This window comes from Callithrix jacchus, chromosome 5 (assembly GCF_049354715.1).
Source record: "Callithrix jacchus isolate 240 chromosome 5, calJac240_pri, whole genome shotgun sequence".
In the NCBI taxonomy this organism is placed as follows: Eukaryota; Metazoa; Chordata; class Mammalia; order Primates; family Cebidae; genus Callithrix; species Callithrix jacchus.
Genome location: NC_133506.1, coordinates 38,891,951 through 38,904,836, shown reverse-complemented (window position 1 = coordinate 38,904,836; position 12,886 = coordinate 38,891,951). Strand labels below are relative to the sequence as shown.

The 12,886-nt window shown below is 49.7% G+C and overlaps 1 protein-coding gene across 17 annotated transcripts in view; it reads right to left on the bottom strand.

The window, feature by feature from the left end:
- The window catches only part of L3MBTL1 (L3MBTL histone methyl-lysine binding protein 1), a 56,862-nt gene extending 44,284 nt beyond the window's left edge, over positions 1–12,578 (bottom strand). For 9 of the 17 annotated variants that reach the window (XM_078371709.1, XM_054255382.2, XM_054255384.2 and 6 more), the window contains exons 1-7: positions 12,512–12,578; positions 6,197–6,342; positions 5,778–6,001; positions 5,062–5,203; positions 4,673–4,823; positions 4,417–4,540; positions 3,672–3,756 (exon numbers count right to left, since the gene is read on the bottom strand). In XM_078371709.1, coding sequence (XP_078227835.1) covers positions 3,672–3,756; positions 4,417–4,540; positions 4,673–4,823; positions 5,062–5,203; positions 5,778–6,001; positions 6,197–6,332 — 862 coding nt within the window. In that variant the 5' untranslated portion in view covers positions 6,333–6,342; positions 12,512–12,578. Of the gene's footprint in view, positions 1–3,671; positions 3,757–4,416; positions 4,541–4,672; positions 4,824–5,061; positions 5,397–5,566; positions 5,695–5,777; positions 6,002–6,196; positions 6,343–6,441; positions 6,553–12,511 lie in introns of those variants that run through there. The other 8 variants (XM_078371715.1, XM_078371717.1, XM_054255381.2 and 5 more) reach the window with 7 other exon arrangements.
- Between the last annotated feature and the right edge of the window lie 308 nt (positions 12,579–12,886).

Below are 12,886 nucleotides of genomic sequence, written 5' to 3'. Positions count from 1 at the left end.
AATATAAAATCTGTTTCTTACACTCAATTTAAAAATGGGCGGGGATATGAATAGACATTTCTCCAAAGAAAATATATAAATGGCAAATAAGCACATGTAAAGATGCTAACATCATTAGCCATTAGGGAAATGCAAATCAAAACCATGATGAGATACCATCTTATAACCTCTAGAATGATCATAATAAAAACGATAATAACAAGCATTGGTGAAGATGGGGATAAACTGGAATCCTCATATACTGCTGGTGGGAATGTAAAATGGTGCAGACACTTTGAAAAACAGTCTGACAGTTCCTCAAAAGGCTAAACATAAAGTTACCATATGGCTGAATAATTCTGCCCCTAAGAATATACCCAAGAAAAATCAGTACATATGTCCACACAAAAACTTGTATACAAATGTTCATACTGGCACTATTCATAATAGCACAAAAGTAGAAGTAACCCATATGTCCATCAACTGATGAATAAACAAAGTGTGGTAGGCCCATACAATGGAATATTATTCAGCAATAAAAAGGAATGAATGATAGACAGCCTAAAATATGTAAACCTTGAAAACACTGTGCTACGTGAAGAGCCAGTCATAAAAGACTGCATATTTAATTCCATTTATATGAAATGTCCAAAGTAGGCAAATCTGGTGTACAAAAACCAGACTGCTGGTTGCCTAGGACTGGAGGGAGGTGAGGGGGAATGATGGCTAATAGTTACGGGACTTCTTTTGGGAGTGATGGAAATGTTTTAAAATTTATCGTGGAGATGATCATACAACTCTGTGAGTACACCAAAAAAACCACTGAATTTACACTTCAAATGGATGAATTATATAGTATGTGATATATATCTCAATAAAGCTATTAAGAACAGGTACCTTATAAAAATGTATGGAAAAAGCACTAATCATTAAAAAAATGGACAAATTGGACATCATAAAAATGAGCTTTCTGCTCCTTAAAAGACACCATTCAGGTCCAGGCATGGTGGCTCACGCCTGTAATCCAAGCACTTTGGAGGCCAAGGCAGGCAGATCACCTGAGGTCAGGAGTTCAAAATCAGCCTCACCAATACGGTGAAACCCCGTCTTAAAAAAAAAAAAAAATGACACCATTTAGAAAAACAAACAACAAAAAAAAGCAAGAGTAGGGTGCCTGTAGTCCTAGTTACTCAGGAAGCTGAGGCAGAAGGATCCCTTGAGTCCAGGAGCTTGAGGCTACAATGTGCTATGACTGCATTGTGAATTGCCATTGCACTCCAGCCTGGACAATACAGCAAGACTTCATCTCTCTCTCTGTCTCTTTTTTTTTTTTTTTTTTTGAGTACCTTTTTGAGTCACGGTTTCATTCTGTCACACAGGCTGAAGCACAGTGATGTAATCTCAGCTCACTACAACCTCTGCCTCCTGGGTTCAAGCGATTCTCCAGCCTCAGTCTCCGGAGTAGCTGGGACCACAGCTACTCCATGCCTAGCTAATATTTGCAATTTTTGCAGAGACAGGGTTTTGCCACGTTGCCAGGCTGGTCTCAAACTCCTGAGCTCAAGTGATCCTCCCACCTCAGCCTCCCTAAGTGCTGTCATTATAGGCACCGTGCCCAGCCTTAAAGTGTGTGTACTTTTTTTCCCCAAGACAGAGTCTTGCCCTGTCACCCAGGCTGGAGTGCAGTGGCATGATCTTGGCTCACTGCAACCTCTGCCTCCCAGGTTCAAGCAATTCTCCTGCCTCAGTCCCAAGCAGCTGAGATTAGAGGTGCAACCCACCATGCCTGGCTTTATTTTTATTTTTTATTTTTTGTATTTTTAGGAGAGATGAGGTTTCACTATGTTGGCCAGGCTGGTCTCAAACTGGCTAGTCTCAAACTCCTGACCTCGTGATCTGCACAAACATCGATTGAGAACCTATTCCACACCAGGCTGTAGCTGAGCACCAGGAATACAATGATTAATAAAACAGATACAAGGACCAAGTACAATGGTACATGCCCATAATCCCTGCTACTCTGGAGGCTGGGGTGAGAGGATGCCTTGAGCCCAGCAGTGCAAGGCTGTAGTGTGTCTGTGAATAGCCCTAAGTTCCAGCTTGGGCAATCAAGTAAGACTCCATCTCTTAAATTAAAAATAAAATAAAAATAAAAATAAGGCCAGGTGTCATGACCCACACCTATAATCCCAGTACTTTGGGAGGCTGAGGTAGGCTGATCATGAATGATGGGATTACAGGCATGAGCCACTGCATTCCGGCCTGGGTGACAGAATGAGACTCTGTCTCAAAAAAAAAAGCAAGAAAAAAAAGGCTGGGTGCAGTGGCTTATGCCTGTAATCCCACCAGTTGGGAGGCTGAGGCAGGTGGATAACCCGAGGTCAAGAGTTCAAGACCAGCTTGGCCAACATGGAGAAACCATGTCTCTATTAATACAAAAATTAGCCAGGTGTGGTGGCACATCCCTGTAGTCCCAGTTACTCGGGAGACTGAGGCAGGAGAATTGCTGGAACCCAGGAGGTGGAGGTTGCAGTGAGCCAAGATTGTGCCACTGCACTCCAACCTGGGCAATAGAGTGGGACTCCGTCTCAAAAAATAAATAAACAAAATAAAATAGAGGGCCAGGTGTGGTCCCTCACACTTGTAATCCCAGCACTTTAGGAAGCCCGGAGTTTGAGACCAGCCTGAGCACCACCAGGTTGCCAAAGGAGGGGTGAACTGGCCCCAGATCGGAAACGGAGCAGGTCAAAACTCCGGTGCTGATCAGTAGTGGGACAGAGCCTGTGAATAGCCACTGCACTCCAGCCTGTGCAACATAGCGAGACCCTGTCTCTTAAAAAAAAAAAGAGAGAGAGAGAGAGAGAGAGACCAGCCTGAGTAAGATCCACATCTCTAAAAATTTTTTAAAAATTAGTCACGCATAGTGGCATGCACTTGTCATCCCAGCAGCTCAGGATGTTGAGGCGGGAAGATTGCTTGAGCCCAGGAGGTCAAGCCTTCAGTAAGCTGTGTTTGCATCCCTGTACTCCAGCCTGGGCAACAGAGCAAGACCCTGTCACCCTCTAAAAATTTTAATTTAAAAAATTCTAGAAAATAAAAAAAAACAGATTCCATCCTTATGTGGATGGTTTTGAGGGATGAAAAGAGACATTAAACAAATTGCTACATAGTATCTATGTGATTGCAAGTGTGACAATGCTACTTAGCTACAGTTGACAGTTGTCACATGGAATGTGGAGATGGTAATAGAGAAGGCCTGAGGGTTGGAGCTATGAATGATCTCTGCTTCATTTTTCTTAGAATCAAAGAGTCAGAATGGGGTTCCAAACAGGAATGTCAGACCAATGACCAGTGCAGGCTTGTCCCACCACTAAGGAGCAATGACATGTGGTGCCAGTAAAAGCTACTCAAGTCTTCAAAAACTGAGCCAAGATCTCCCTGGTGGTGGGGCCTAGTCATGCCTGGATAATAGAGGATAAACAAACAAATGATATAACCTCCAAGAACACTCATACACTAATACACAAACCCAAAACTGTCTCTCACTGTCTCTCTCTCTTTCACATACACTAACTCATGCTCATTTATGTATGTACAACTTACCATCATAATCATAATCCACACTCCCAGCCTCACACCTCCAAAGCCCCTATACACACCTCACACGAATACATACACACAGGCCACCGTACCAGGCTGGCTGTTGCTCCACTCCTCACTCTCTGGGGTGCTAGTGGTGGGCTGTCCCTCTGGATCCTTTCCTTCTTCTCGCTTCTCCTGTAGAAGGCAAGCCTGATACCAGCTTCTTGTCCTCATTGTTTGGGATGAAGTCTTAGCCTCTGATCCTGGCCCCGACCTGGCTCTCTGGCCATGTGGTGTTCTGCCCCAAACAGGCAGAATTTCTTCCAGGCCACCAGCTCCAGCAGACAACCCTTTTTCACTTGAGCACAGACTCATGCGAGCATGCACATCCTAATTAAAATGCCTGACTACCACTCTCCTTGTTATCCAGTAGAGAAACTGAGGACACAAAAACCTGCTTTGTGATCTTACATGCCCAACAGAATTCATGCTCTGTCCCTTCCAGCTTCTGCAGCAAGAGCCCTGTGCTCCCTGGCCTTTGGCCTAGCCACTGGACTCCAGTTATGGAGTATTCCAGCTGCCTGCATATCTACTTTGGTTGCTAGTTCACGTGACCAAGTTTTAACCTTGACATTAGACTGAGATGGGAGCTCTGGAAAATCAGGAGAGTGATTAATTCATTTCTCTCCAATCAAGTTTAGGACCTGACTCAGGATGGAACCCCAAAATACGATGAGTGAGTCATTATGAGTGTCTTCTCCGCCCCAGCTCCATAACCTGGATTGATGGAGGGGACAGTGGGAATTAAGGCAAGGCTATAGCTTCCCTCTCCCTTCCCCACTGCCCTCTTCCTACCATAGCCTCTGATTCCGACTCCTCATCTGATGGGCTCTGGTATTCCCTGCGCTTCCTCTTCTTCATGGGTTTGAGGAGCTCAGAAGCGCTGGTGGAGCCTGAGGCGTTCTCCACTATGACTGACCTAAGGAAGGGCCAGCCTTAGGGAAGGAACCACCCGCCCTGCACCACCCAGCCCCTTTCCTAACCCCTGAACAGAAATGAGGCTTTGGGGGCTGAAGGCAGAGCAAGTAGGGCTGCGACCTCCTCCCCTTACCGCTCCTGGAACAGCTGAGGGCAGCCATCATTAGAGGAACCAAGATCTGGACCCGCGGCTTGCTGAGGCCCGCACGCCTGGCACTGACAGGTGCTATCATCCTCTGGGGGTTCCTGAGAGGGATCTTCTGGAGGATTCTGGGGGTGGTCCTCTGCGGGGGCCAAATGGGCCTCAGGCCTCCCTCCTCATCACAGCCACACTCAGGATCCGCCCACGCCCCCTCAGGCCCTGCCTCCGCTTTGGTCCGTCTCCACACCAGATGGCCTTCTCCAACCTCCTCCACCCGAGGACCACCCCAGGCCCCGCCCCCGCCCCAGGTCTTCATGGAGCTCAGGCCTCACCCCACCCGCACAGGGCCCAGCTCAAGGCCTGGGGAGCAGGGCTCCTACCCGGCTGCCGGGGACCCTCCTCGCCATCTCCAGCCGGCGCCTCGCCATCTTTGTATTCGGTCACGCCTTCCCGCCGCAGCTCGGGGGTCGGAGGCTGCTCCACTGCCGCCATGTTCAGCGGCTTGTACTCGCTTATCCGGAACTGGAGCACGGGAAGGTCTGAGGATCGCGACTTCCGTATGGGTCCTTGACCCACCTCGGAGTCGGTGTCATGGTCCTCTCACTGCCTCATGCCAGCTCACGCCCCTCAGCAGGCCTCAAGACTCCAAGCCAGGGTGCCTCACTCCGAGCTATACTAGCCAAACCCTCATTCCAGGCCACGCCCCCAAGCACCTGCTGAGTCCAGTCCCAGGGTGCCCCACTCTAGGCCATGCCCCCAGGCTTCCACAGGCCCAGTCCCATGGTACCCTACTCTAAGCCACACCCCCAAACTCCCACACGCCCAGTCAGGGTGCCCCATTCTAAGCCACGCCCCCAGACACCCACAGGCCCAGTCCCAGAGTACCTCACTCCAAGCCACGCCCCCATGGTCCCTAGGGCCTCGGAATGCTTCAACTCAAGCCTTGCCCCTAGAGTCCCTCACTCAAAGCCCAGCCCTAGGGTCCATCATCTTAGCCAGCTTCCCCAACTTCCGTCTTAGGTCCTGCCTCCGGGCCTGCAAGCCCCGCCCCATGGCGGTGGTTTACAAAGCTTAGCCAATCCCCACAGACACTGACCCGCAGGCCGCTCCCAGGGGGCGGGGCCACAGCCTCTGTCCATTCCAGAAGCCGCACTGTGCTGGCGCTGGAGCTGGCTGGTCCAGCGCTAAGCTGCGGCAGGACGGTGGCAGGAACTGGTTCGCTGCCGGCCACTTGCTCCGGGACGCCCACGTGGATTGGCTCCCGGGGAAAGCAAGACACATCCAGGGCACTGCTGGGCAGGCTGAGGGTGGCCGAGCTGGCTGTAAACAGATATACAAATAAACACGACACGGGTGAGTCTAGTGGCCCTGCCTCAGTCCTGCCATGCATGTGTAGGCATGTGAAGGAAGGCAGGTGGAGAGTGAAAACGGTCATCCCTTCTCCAGGATCCACACTTGCTTGAACAAGTACAGACATGCTCTTCCTCCCTAGACTCCTACCCTACCTTGACCCACCTGGAATGATGAAGGCAGTTGCGGGCAGGTGAGGACCAGAACCGGGGCTGTCTCTGGCCACCAAGTGCACGCTGACCTCCCCTGTAGAAGGCCCCTTCAGTGTCCTCAGCATCTCCATTTCAGCATGCCCCTCCATCCTGTCAGGCCTACAAGCCAAACATAGCCCCCAGGGCGATCAGATGGGGACTTTTGTTATAGAAGCAATGGTGACATGAAGGGATGGGGTTCTTCGAGAAGCTGGCTACCTTCAAATCTGTAACCTGCAGAGAAAGGCCTCAGCCCTGTGGGAAGTAGGGTCCTTCAGAGACCAGCATCAGGTCTGGCTGCTGTTCTGGCCAGGCCCTGCACCTCCCCAGTGTCTGTAAGGATGGGCAGGGTGGCATATGTGAGGGTACTTAGTAAACTGTGATGTACAGAACCGACTCTGGGAAGCATGACTCAGGTCAAGGTTCTGTCTGCAATTGTCTTCAGAACATAGCCCAGGTCACATCCAAACTCACCTTTTTCTTGACCCCACCTCTCTCCCCACTAGAATCACTCCATCCTCCCTCTGGGGATTCAGAGACCTTAAGTATCAGGTTTTCCTTCATCCTTACAGTGTTCATCTTCCTGGGAGGTGGGATCTTTCCTGATCATGTTCTTTTATGGCCCTGTCCACCACTCCCTCCAACCCCAAGCACAGGGCGGGCAGTCAAACATCTGTTGAACAAATGTATGCATCTGAAGAGCATAAAAATGTAGTGTATGACAATGCAGTCAAGTCAGTATATGATTTTGTTTTAATAAAGCAAAGGCAGAAGAAGCATTTAATAGAGTTCATGCAATAGGTAAAGACAAAGACCTAGAGATACAAAGAATATACTTAATATCTATTTATTCAGCGCCTAAAATGTATTGACCACTGTCAAAATGTATTGAGCACTGTCTGGCATTTTCTGTGATAATGAGAATGTCTAATACCTAAGCTGTCCAACAAAATAGGCACTAGTCACATATGGCTACTGAGCACTTGAAATGGGCTATGATTGAGGAAGTGAATTTATTTTATTTTAATTAAATTTAAATAGTGACCAGTAGGTAGGTACAATGGTGGAGGACTGTAGTCCCAGTTCTCTGGAGGCTGACATGGAAAGACGGCTTGAGCCCAGGAGTTTGAGGCTAGCCTGGGCAACACAACAAGACCCTGTCTCTGACAATAAACAAATAGCAACAGTAGCCATGACTATAGCGAGACACTGTTTCTGACAATAAATAAATAAATAACGACAGTAGCCATGACTGTTGTATTGGACAGCACAGCTTTATACGTATTAAAATTGGCCTGTCGGTGCTACCTCCAAAACACTGAAGGTCTAACCACTTCTCTCCCTCTCCATTGCTGCCATGCTAGTCCCAGCCAACGTCAGCTCTCTTTGGACTTCTGAAATTGCCTTCTAACCCATCTCCCTGCTTCCTTTCCTGCACCCCTACAATCTACTCTCCAGTAAGAAAAGGCTTTAAAAACATAAACCAAATCACATCATTTCCCTGTCTAAATTCTTCAGTGGCTCTCTATTGCCCTTACAGTAAAATTAAAGTGCTTTGCCCTAGAAAATCTGACCCCTGCTTTTATCTCTGGTCTCATCCTTCATCATTCTTCCCCTGTTCTCTCAACTCAACAGACTCTGGTTTCCTTCTGTTGCTTTACCAACATTCCCATGTCACAGCCTTTGCCCTTGCTGTTTGTCCCCCTGGAATACCCTTCCCCAGGCTCTCTGCTTGACTGGCTCCTTCCCATCCTCCAGGCCTCAACTCAATAGTCACCTCAGAAGAGATCTTTCCTGACCAAGCAATTAAAAAAATTTTTTTTTGAGATAGAGTCTCACTCTGTTGCCCAGTCTGGAGTGCAGTGGTGCCATCTTGGTTCACTACAACCTGTCTCCTGGGTTCAAGCAATTCTCCTACCTCAGCTTGCTATCTGGGATTACAGGTGCACACCACATAGCCCAGCTAATTTTTGTATTTTAGTAGAGATGGCGTTTCACCACGTTGGCCAGGCTGGTCTGCAACTCCTGACTTCAGGTGATCCACCCACCTCAGCCTCCCAAAGTGCTGGGTTTACAGGCGTGAGCCATCAACCCCAGCCTGACCAAAGAATTTAAAGTAGCACACCCCTTCCCCATCCCACTACGCTCTGTCTCATTACTATTATATATTTCTTTCTTGCTCATCCTTCACTATAATCAACAGTGATCTTCATTTATTTTTGTGTTTGATCAGTCATCTTCACATAAATGCTGACTGTCTTGTTCACTGCTATATCCCCAACACTTAGTACCTGGCACATAGTAGGTGCTTAATAAGTACTTGTGTTGGATTTCAGTAACTTGAACTTGTTAATAAGAAACACTGCATGGGGCCAGCTTGGTGGCATGTGCCTGTAATCCCAGCTACTGGGGAGGCTGAGGTAGGAGAATCGCGTGAACCCGGGAGATGGAGGTTGCAGTGAGCCGAGATCGCACCACTGCACTCCAGCCTGGGTGACAGAGCAAGCCTCCATCTCAAAAAACAAACAAAAAAACACTGTATAGGCCCAATGCAGTGGCTCACACCTGTAATCCCAGCACTTTGGAGGCCGAGGTGGGAGGACTGCTTGAGCCCAGAAGTTCAAGACCAGCCTGGGCAACACAGGGAGACCCTGTCTCTATTAAAAAAATTAAAAATAAAAAGAAGCCAGGTGTTACAGTGCATGCCTGTAGTCCTAGCTACTCCAGAGACTGAGGTAGGAAGATTGCTGGAGCGCAGGCCAAGGTTGCAGTGAGCCATGATCTCACCATTGTATTCCAGTCTAGGTGACAGAGCAAGATACTGTCTCTAAAGAAAGAAAAAAATTAGCGGGGTTCAGTGGCTCACGCCTGTAATCCCAAAACTTTGAGAGGCTGAGGTGGGTAGATCACCTGAGGTCAGGAGTTCGAGACCAGTGTGACCAACATGGTGAAACCCCATTGCTACTAAAAATACAAAAAAATTAGCCAGGCGTGGTGGCAGACACTTGTAATCCCAGCTATTTGGGAGGCTGAGGCAAGAGAATCGCTTGAACCCGGGAGGTGGAGGTTGCAGTGAGCCAAGATCACACTACTGCATTCCAGCCTGGGTAACAAAGCAACAGAACAAGATTCCACCTCAAAAAAAAAAAGTAAAAATTATAAAACATAATTCCCTGAATATCAATTCCAATTTGTTTGCTCTGCACAGCTGAATGGTACTTGTACCATTTTAAATACCTTTACATAGAGTTAGACAAGGCGTGGTAGCTCATGCCTGAATTCCCAGCACTTCAAGAGGTCAAGGTGGGTGGATCAGTTTAAGCTCAGGAGTTGGAGACCAGCCAACATGGTGAAACCCCATCTCTACAAAAAGTACAAAAGTTAGCTGGGCAGGACAGGCACTATGGTTCACCCCTATAATCCCAACACTTTGGGAGGCTGAGGTGGGCAAATCAGTTGAGGCCAGGAGTTCAAAACCAGCCTGGGCAACATGGTGAAACCCCATCTCTGTCTCTACCAAAAATACAAAAAATTAGCTGGGCATGGTAGCACACGCCTGTTATCCCAGCTACTCAGGAGGCTGTGGCAGGAGAATCAACTGAACCAGGAGGTGGAGGTTGCAGTGAGCCAAGATCGCACCATTGTACTCCAACATGAGCAACAGAGTGAGTCCTAAAAAACAAGCGGCCGGGCACGGTGGCTCAAGCCTGTAATCCCAGCACTTTGGGAGGCCGAGGCGGGTGGATCACGAGGTCGAGAGATCGAGACCAACCTGGTCAACATGGTGAGACCCCGTCTCTACTAAAAATACAAAAAATTAGCTGGGCACGGTGGCGTGTGCCTGTAATCCCAGCTACTAGGGAGGCTGAGGCAGGAGAATTGCCTGAACCCAGGAGGCGGAGGTTGCGGTGAGCCGAGATCGCGCCATTGCACTCCAGCCTGGGTAACAAGAGCGAAACTCCGTCTCAAAAAAAAAAAAAAAAAAAAAAAAAAAAGCCGGGCACGGTGGCACATGCCTGCAATCCCAGCTACTCAGGAGGCTGAGGCTGGAGAATCACTTGAATCCAAGGGGCAGCGGTTAGTGAGCCAAGATCATGCCACTGCACTCCAGCCTGTCTCAAAAAATAAATAGAGTTAAGTTAGTCTTTTTATTCTAAACACTGGCAGTTAAGAGTGAATGTGGTTACTTCTGAAAGAATTTTACTCTGGTCAAAACCTATCACATTTCAGGTCTTTTGAAGAAGCTGGATTTGAAGATGGCCTTTCTGTTTGGGTTTGCTGCCTTTTTTCCAGCAAACATTGGAGGACCAAGTACGTGTCAGCACCATTCTGTGCTCTGGGGTGGTTACAGTCACAAACATGACAAAGTGCTCTCATAAAGTTTATATTCTGGAGATAATGGATGAGATCGGGGCTGGAAGTATAAATTTAAAGACCAGCATGTATAGCTGGCATTTAAAACCACAGACCTGGGGCAAGGTCTGGTGGCTCATGCCTATAATCCTAGCACTTTGGGAGGCCAAGGTGGGAGGATCACTTGAGCCCAGGAGTTTGAGACCAGCATGGGCAACATAGTAAGACATTTCCTCTACAAAAAATTTTTTAGAGAAGGAAAAATTTTGTAGGAAAGGAAGGGAAAGGAAAGGAAGAAAGAAAGGAAAGGAGAGAAGGGAAGGAGGAAGGGAGGGAGGGATGAAGGAAAGAAAACCATGTAGCTGAGTATAAAGAAAACAGTGGGAAAGGAAAGGTGGAAGAAAAAAGGAAGGCAGGCAGGAAGGCAGAAAGGAACGGAGGATGGGAGGGAGGGAAGGAAACCACAGAACTGAGTATAAAGAAAACAGTGGGGAGCAGGAGGAAAAAAAAAAAACTGGGAAGCTTGGAGCACACCCACATTTACAGGTTGGGAAGAGGAAGAGGGTCTAGCAAAAGAAACTGAGAAGGAGTCTGCCATGAAGTAAGAGGGGACTCAGAAGAACCTGGGTTTCTGGTGGACACTGAAGAAAGTTTTCAGTCTTAGGCTGTCGGCCTCTCTTGGCTCTGAGCCGAGGGAGCTACCTCACTTGAAGGCTCTCCTGGAAACAGCCAGCCAGTGACGAGTTGCTCTGAGGTATAAAGACTCCCCCCGCCCTTGCCTTACTTTGGAACACCTCTGCAGGGCTATCTCGGTTCCAAAGCTTCCAGTTTCAGGCCTCTAGGTTCTCAGAGGCCTCTGCTGAGACGACATCAGCAGTTTGGCTTCTTCCTCCGCCCAACCCGTCTTCATTCCCCTACTGGTGATATTCGCAAGAGCACTCCAAAAAACCTACTCAAATCTTGCTGTTGGAGTCTGTTTCCAGGGGACTGGACCTAAAACAACCATTGCAGCCCCGGCCCAGAGCTGTGCACATAGCAGATGCTCAATAAATATTGGTTGAGTGTGTCCATCTGTATTTTCTCTTGTTGTCTGACAAGGTTTCCTCAATCCCTGGCCTTCCAAGGCCTTGTGTACAAAAATGCCCAATAAATGCCCTCACTATAGGTGTTGGGTGGCGAGTAGATCCCTCGACAGACACCCAAAAAACAACACACTGCGAGGCTGAGCGCCAAAAACGTGGGACCTCGGCCGCGCCCCTCGCCGCAGCTGCTGCCCGGACGTGGGAGGGGACCGAAGAGGCCCTGAGGGCTGGGTTCTTGGATCCGGCTCCACCACCCGCCTCCCGGGGCTGTATAGGCAAAGGCGGGCAGGGCGGTCACTGATCCGACAGCTCTGCAGAACGGTTACTTTTTAAAACGCCAAAATGGCGGAATTCTTTTTATTCTTTCTCTTTATGACAAAAAAGGGGGGGAATAAAAAGAGAAAGAAAAAAATTCCATTATAAAAACCGAAAATTAATGACAGGAAAGTTTGCCAAATAACCCACTTCACAAGAAAACCAAACCCAGCCCTCCACACTTCCTTTCCATTAATGAAAAACTCTTAATTGATTGCAGATCTCCAAACACGCAGCCTCCGCCCTCCTCGGCCCTCTGGATAGCAGCCCGAAGCCACGCCGCAGGGTCAGCTGGGCCGGGAGCTCCGCACCCGCCCGGCCCCCTCCGCGCTCCGCCCCGCCCCGACCGCTCCCTCCGGCGTTTCCCGAACCTCCTCCACAGCCCGCGCTGCCTGTCCGAGGCGCTCCGAAGGATCCAGGCGCTCGGAAGGATCGAGGCGCGGGGCTGCAGACCCGAGTCCTCGCCACCCTGGGCGGAGCAGGGTGGCGCGGTGCCCAGGGACCGCAGGGTCCGAGCCCACGCGCCGCGGGGTGCTTACCTGTCCCGCCAGCCGGTGGCCGCCCAGCGCCTAGCTCTGGTCCGAGCCGGGCGCCGCGCGCCTGCGCGCTTGGGGGGGCGGGTCCGCCTCCCTGCAGGACGCAGAACGCGAGGCCAGCGCGCCGGGCACATCTGCCGGGCCCAGGCCCAAGCTTCGCGTGCGCCCGCGCCCCCTTGCCTGCCTTCGAGGCCCTGGTTTTGCACGCCTCATCCCCCTCTCCCTAGGACCGGTTTGCTGCGCTGGCCTTGAGCGTCGAGATTTTTCCTGCCCCGCAACTCCTGTATCACAGCTAGTAGAGCGCGGAGGGGGCGGGGGCGCAGGGACCTCGGAGCTCTAAGAGAGAGCGAGGAGGGCTACCGAGCTGAGTGGTTGGTG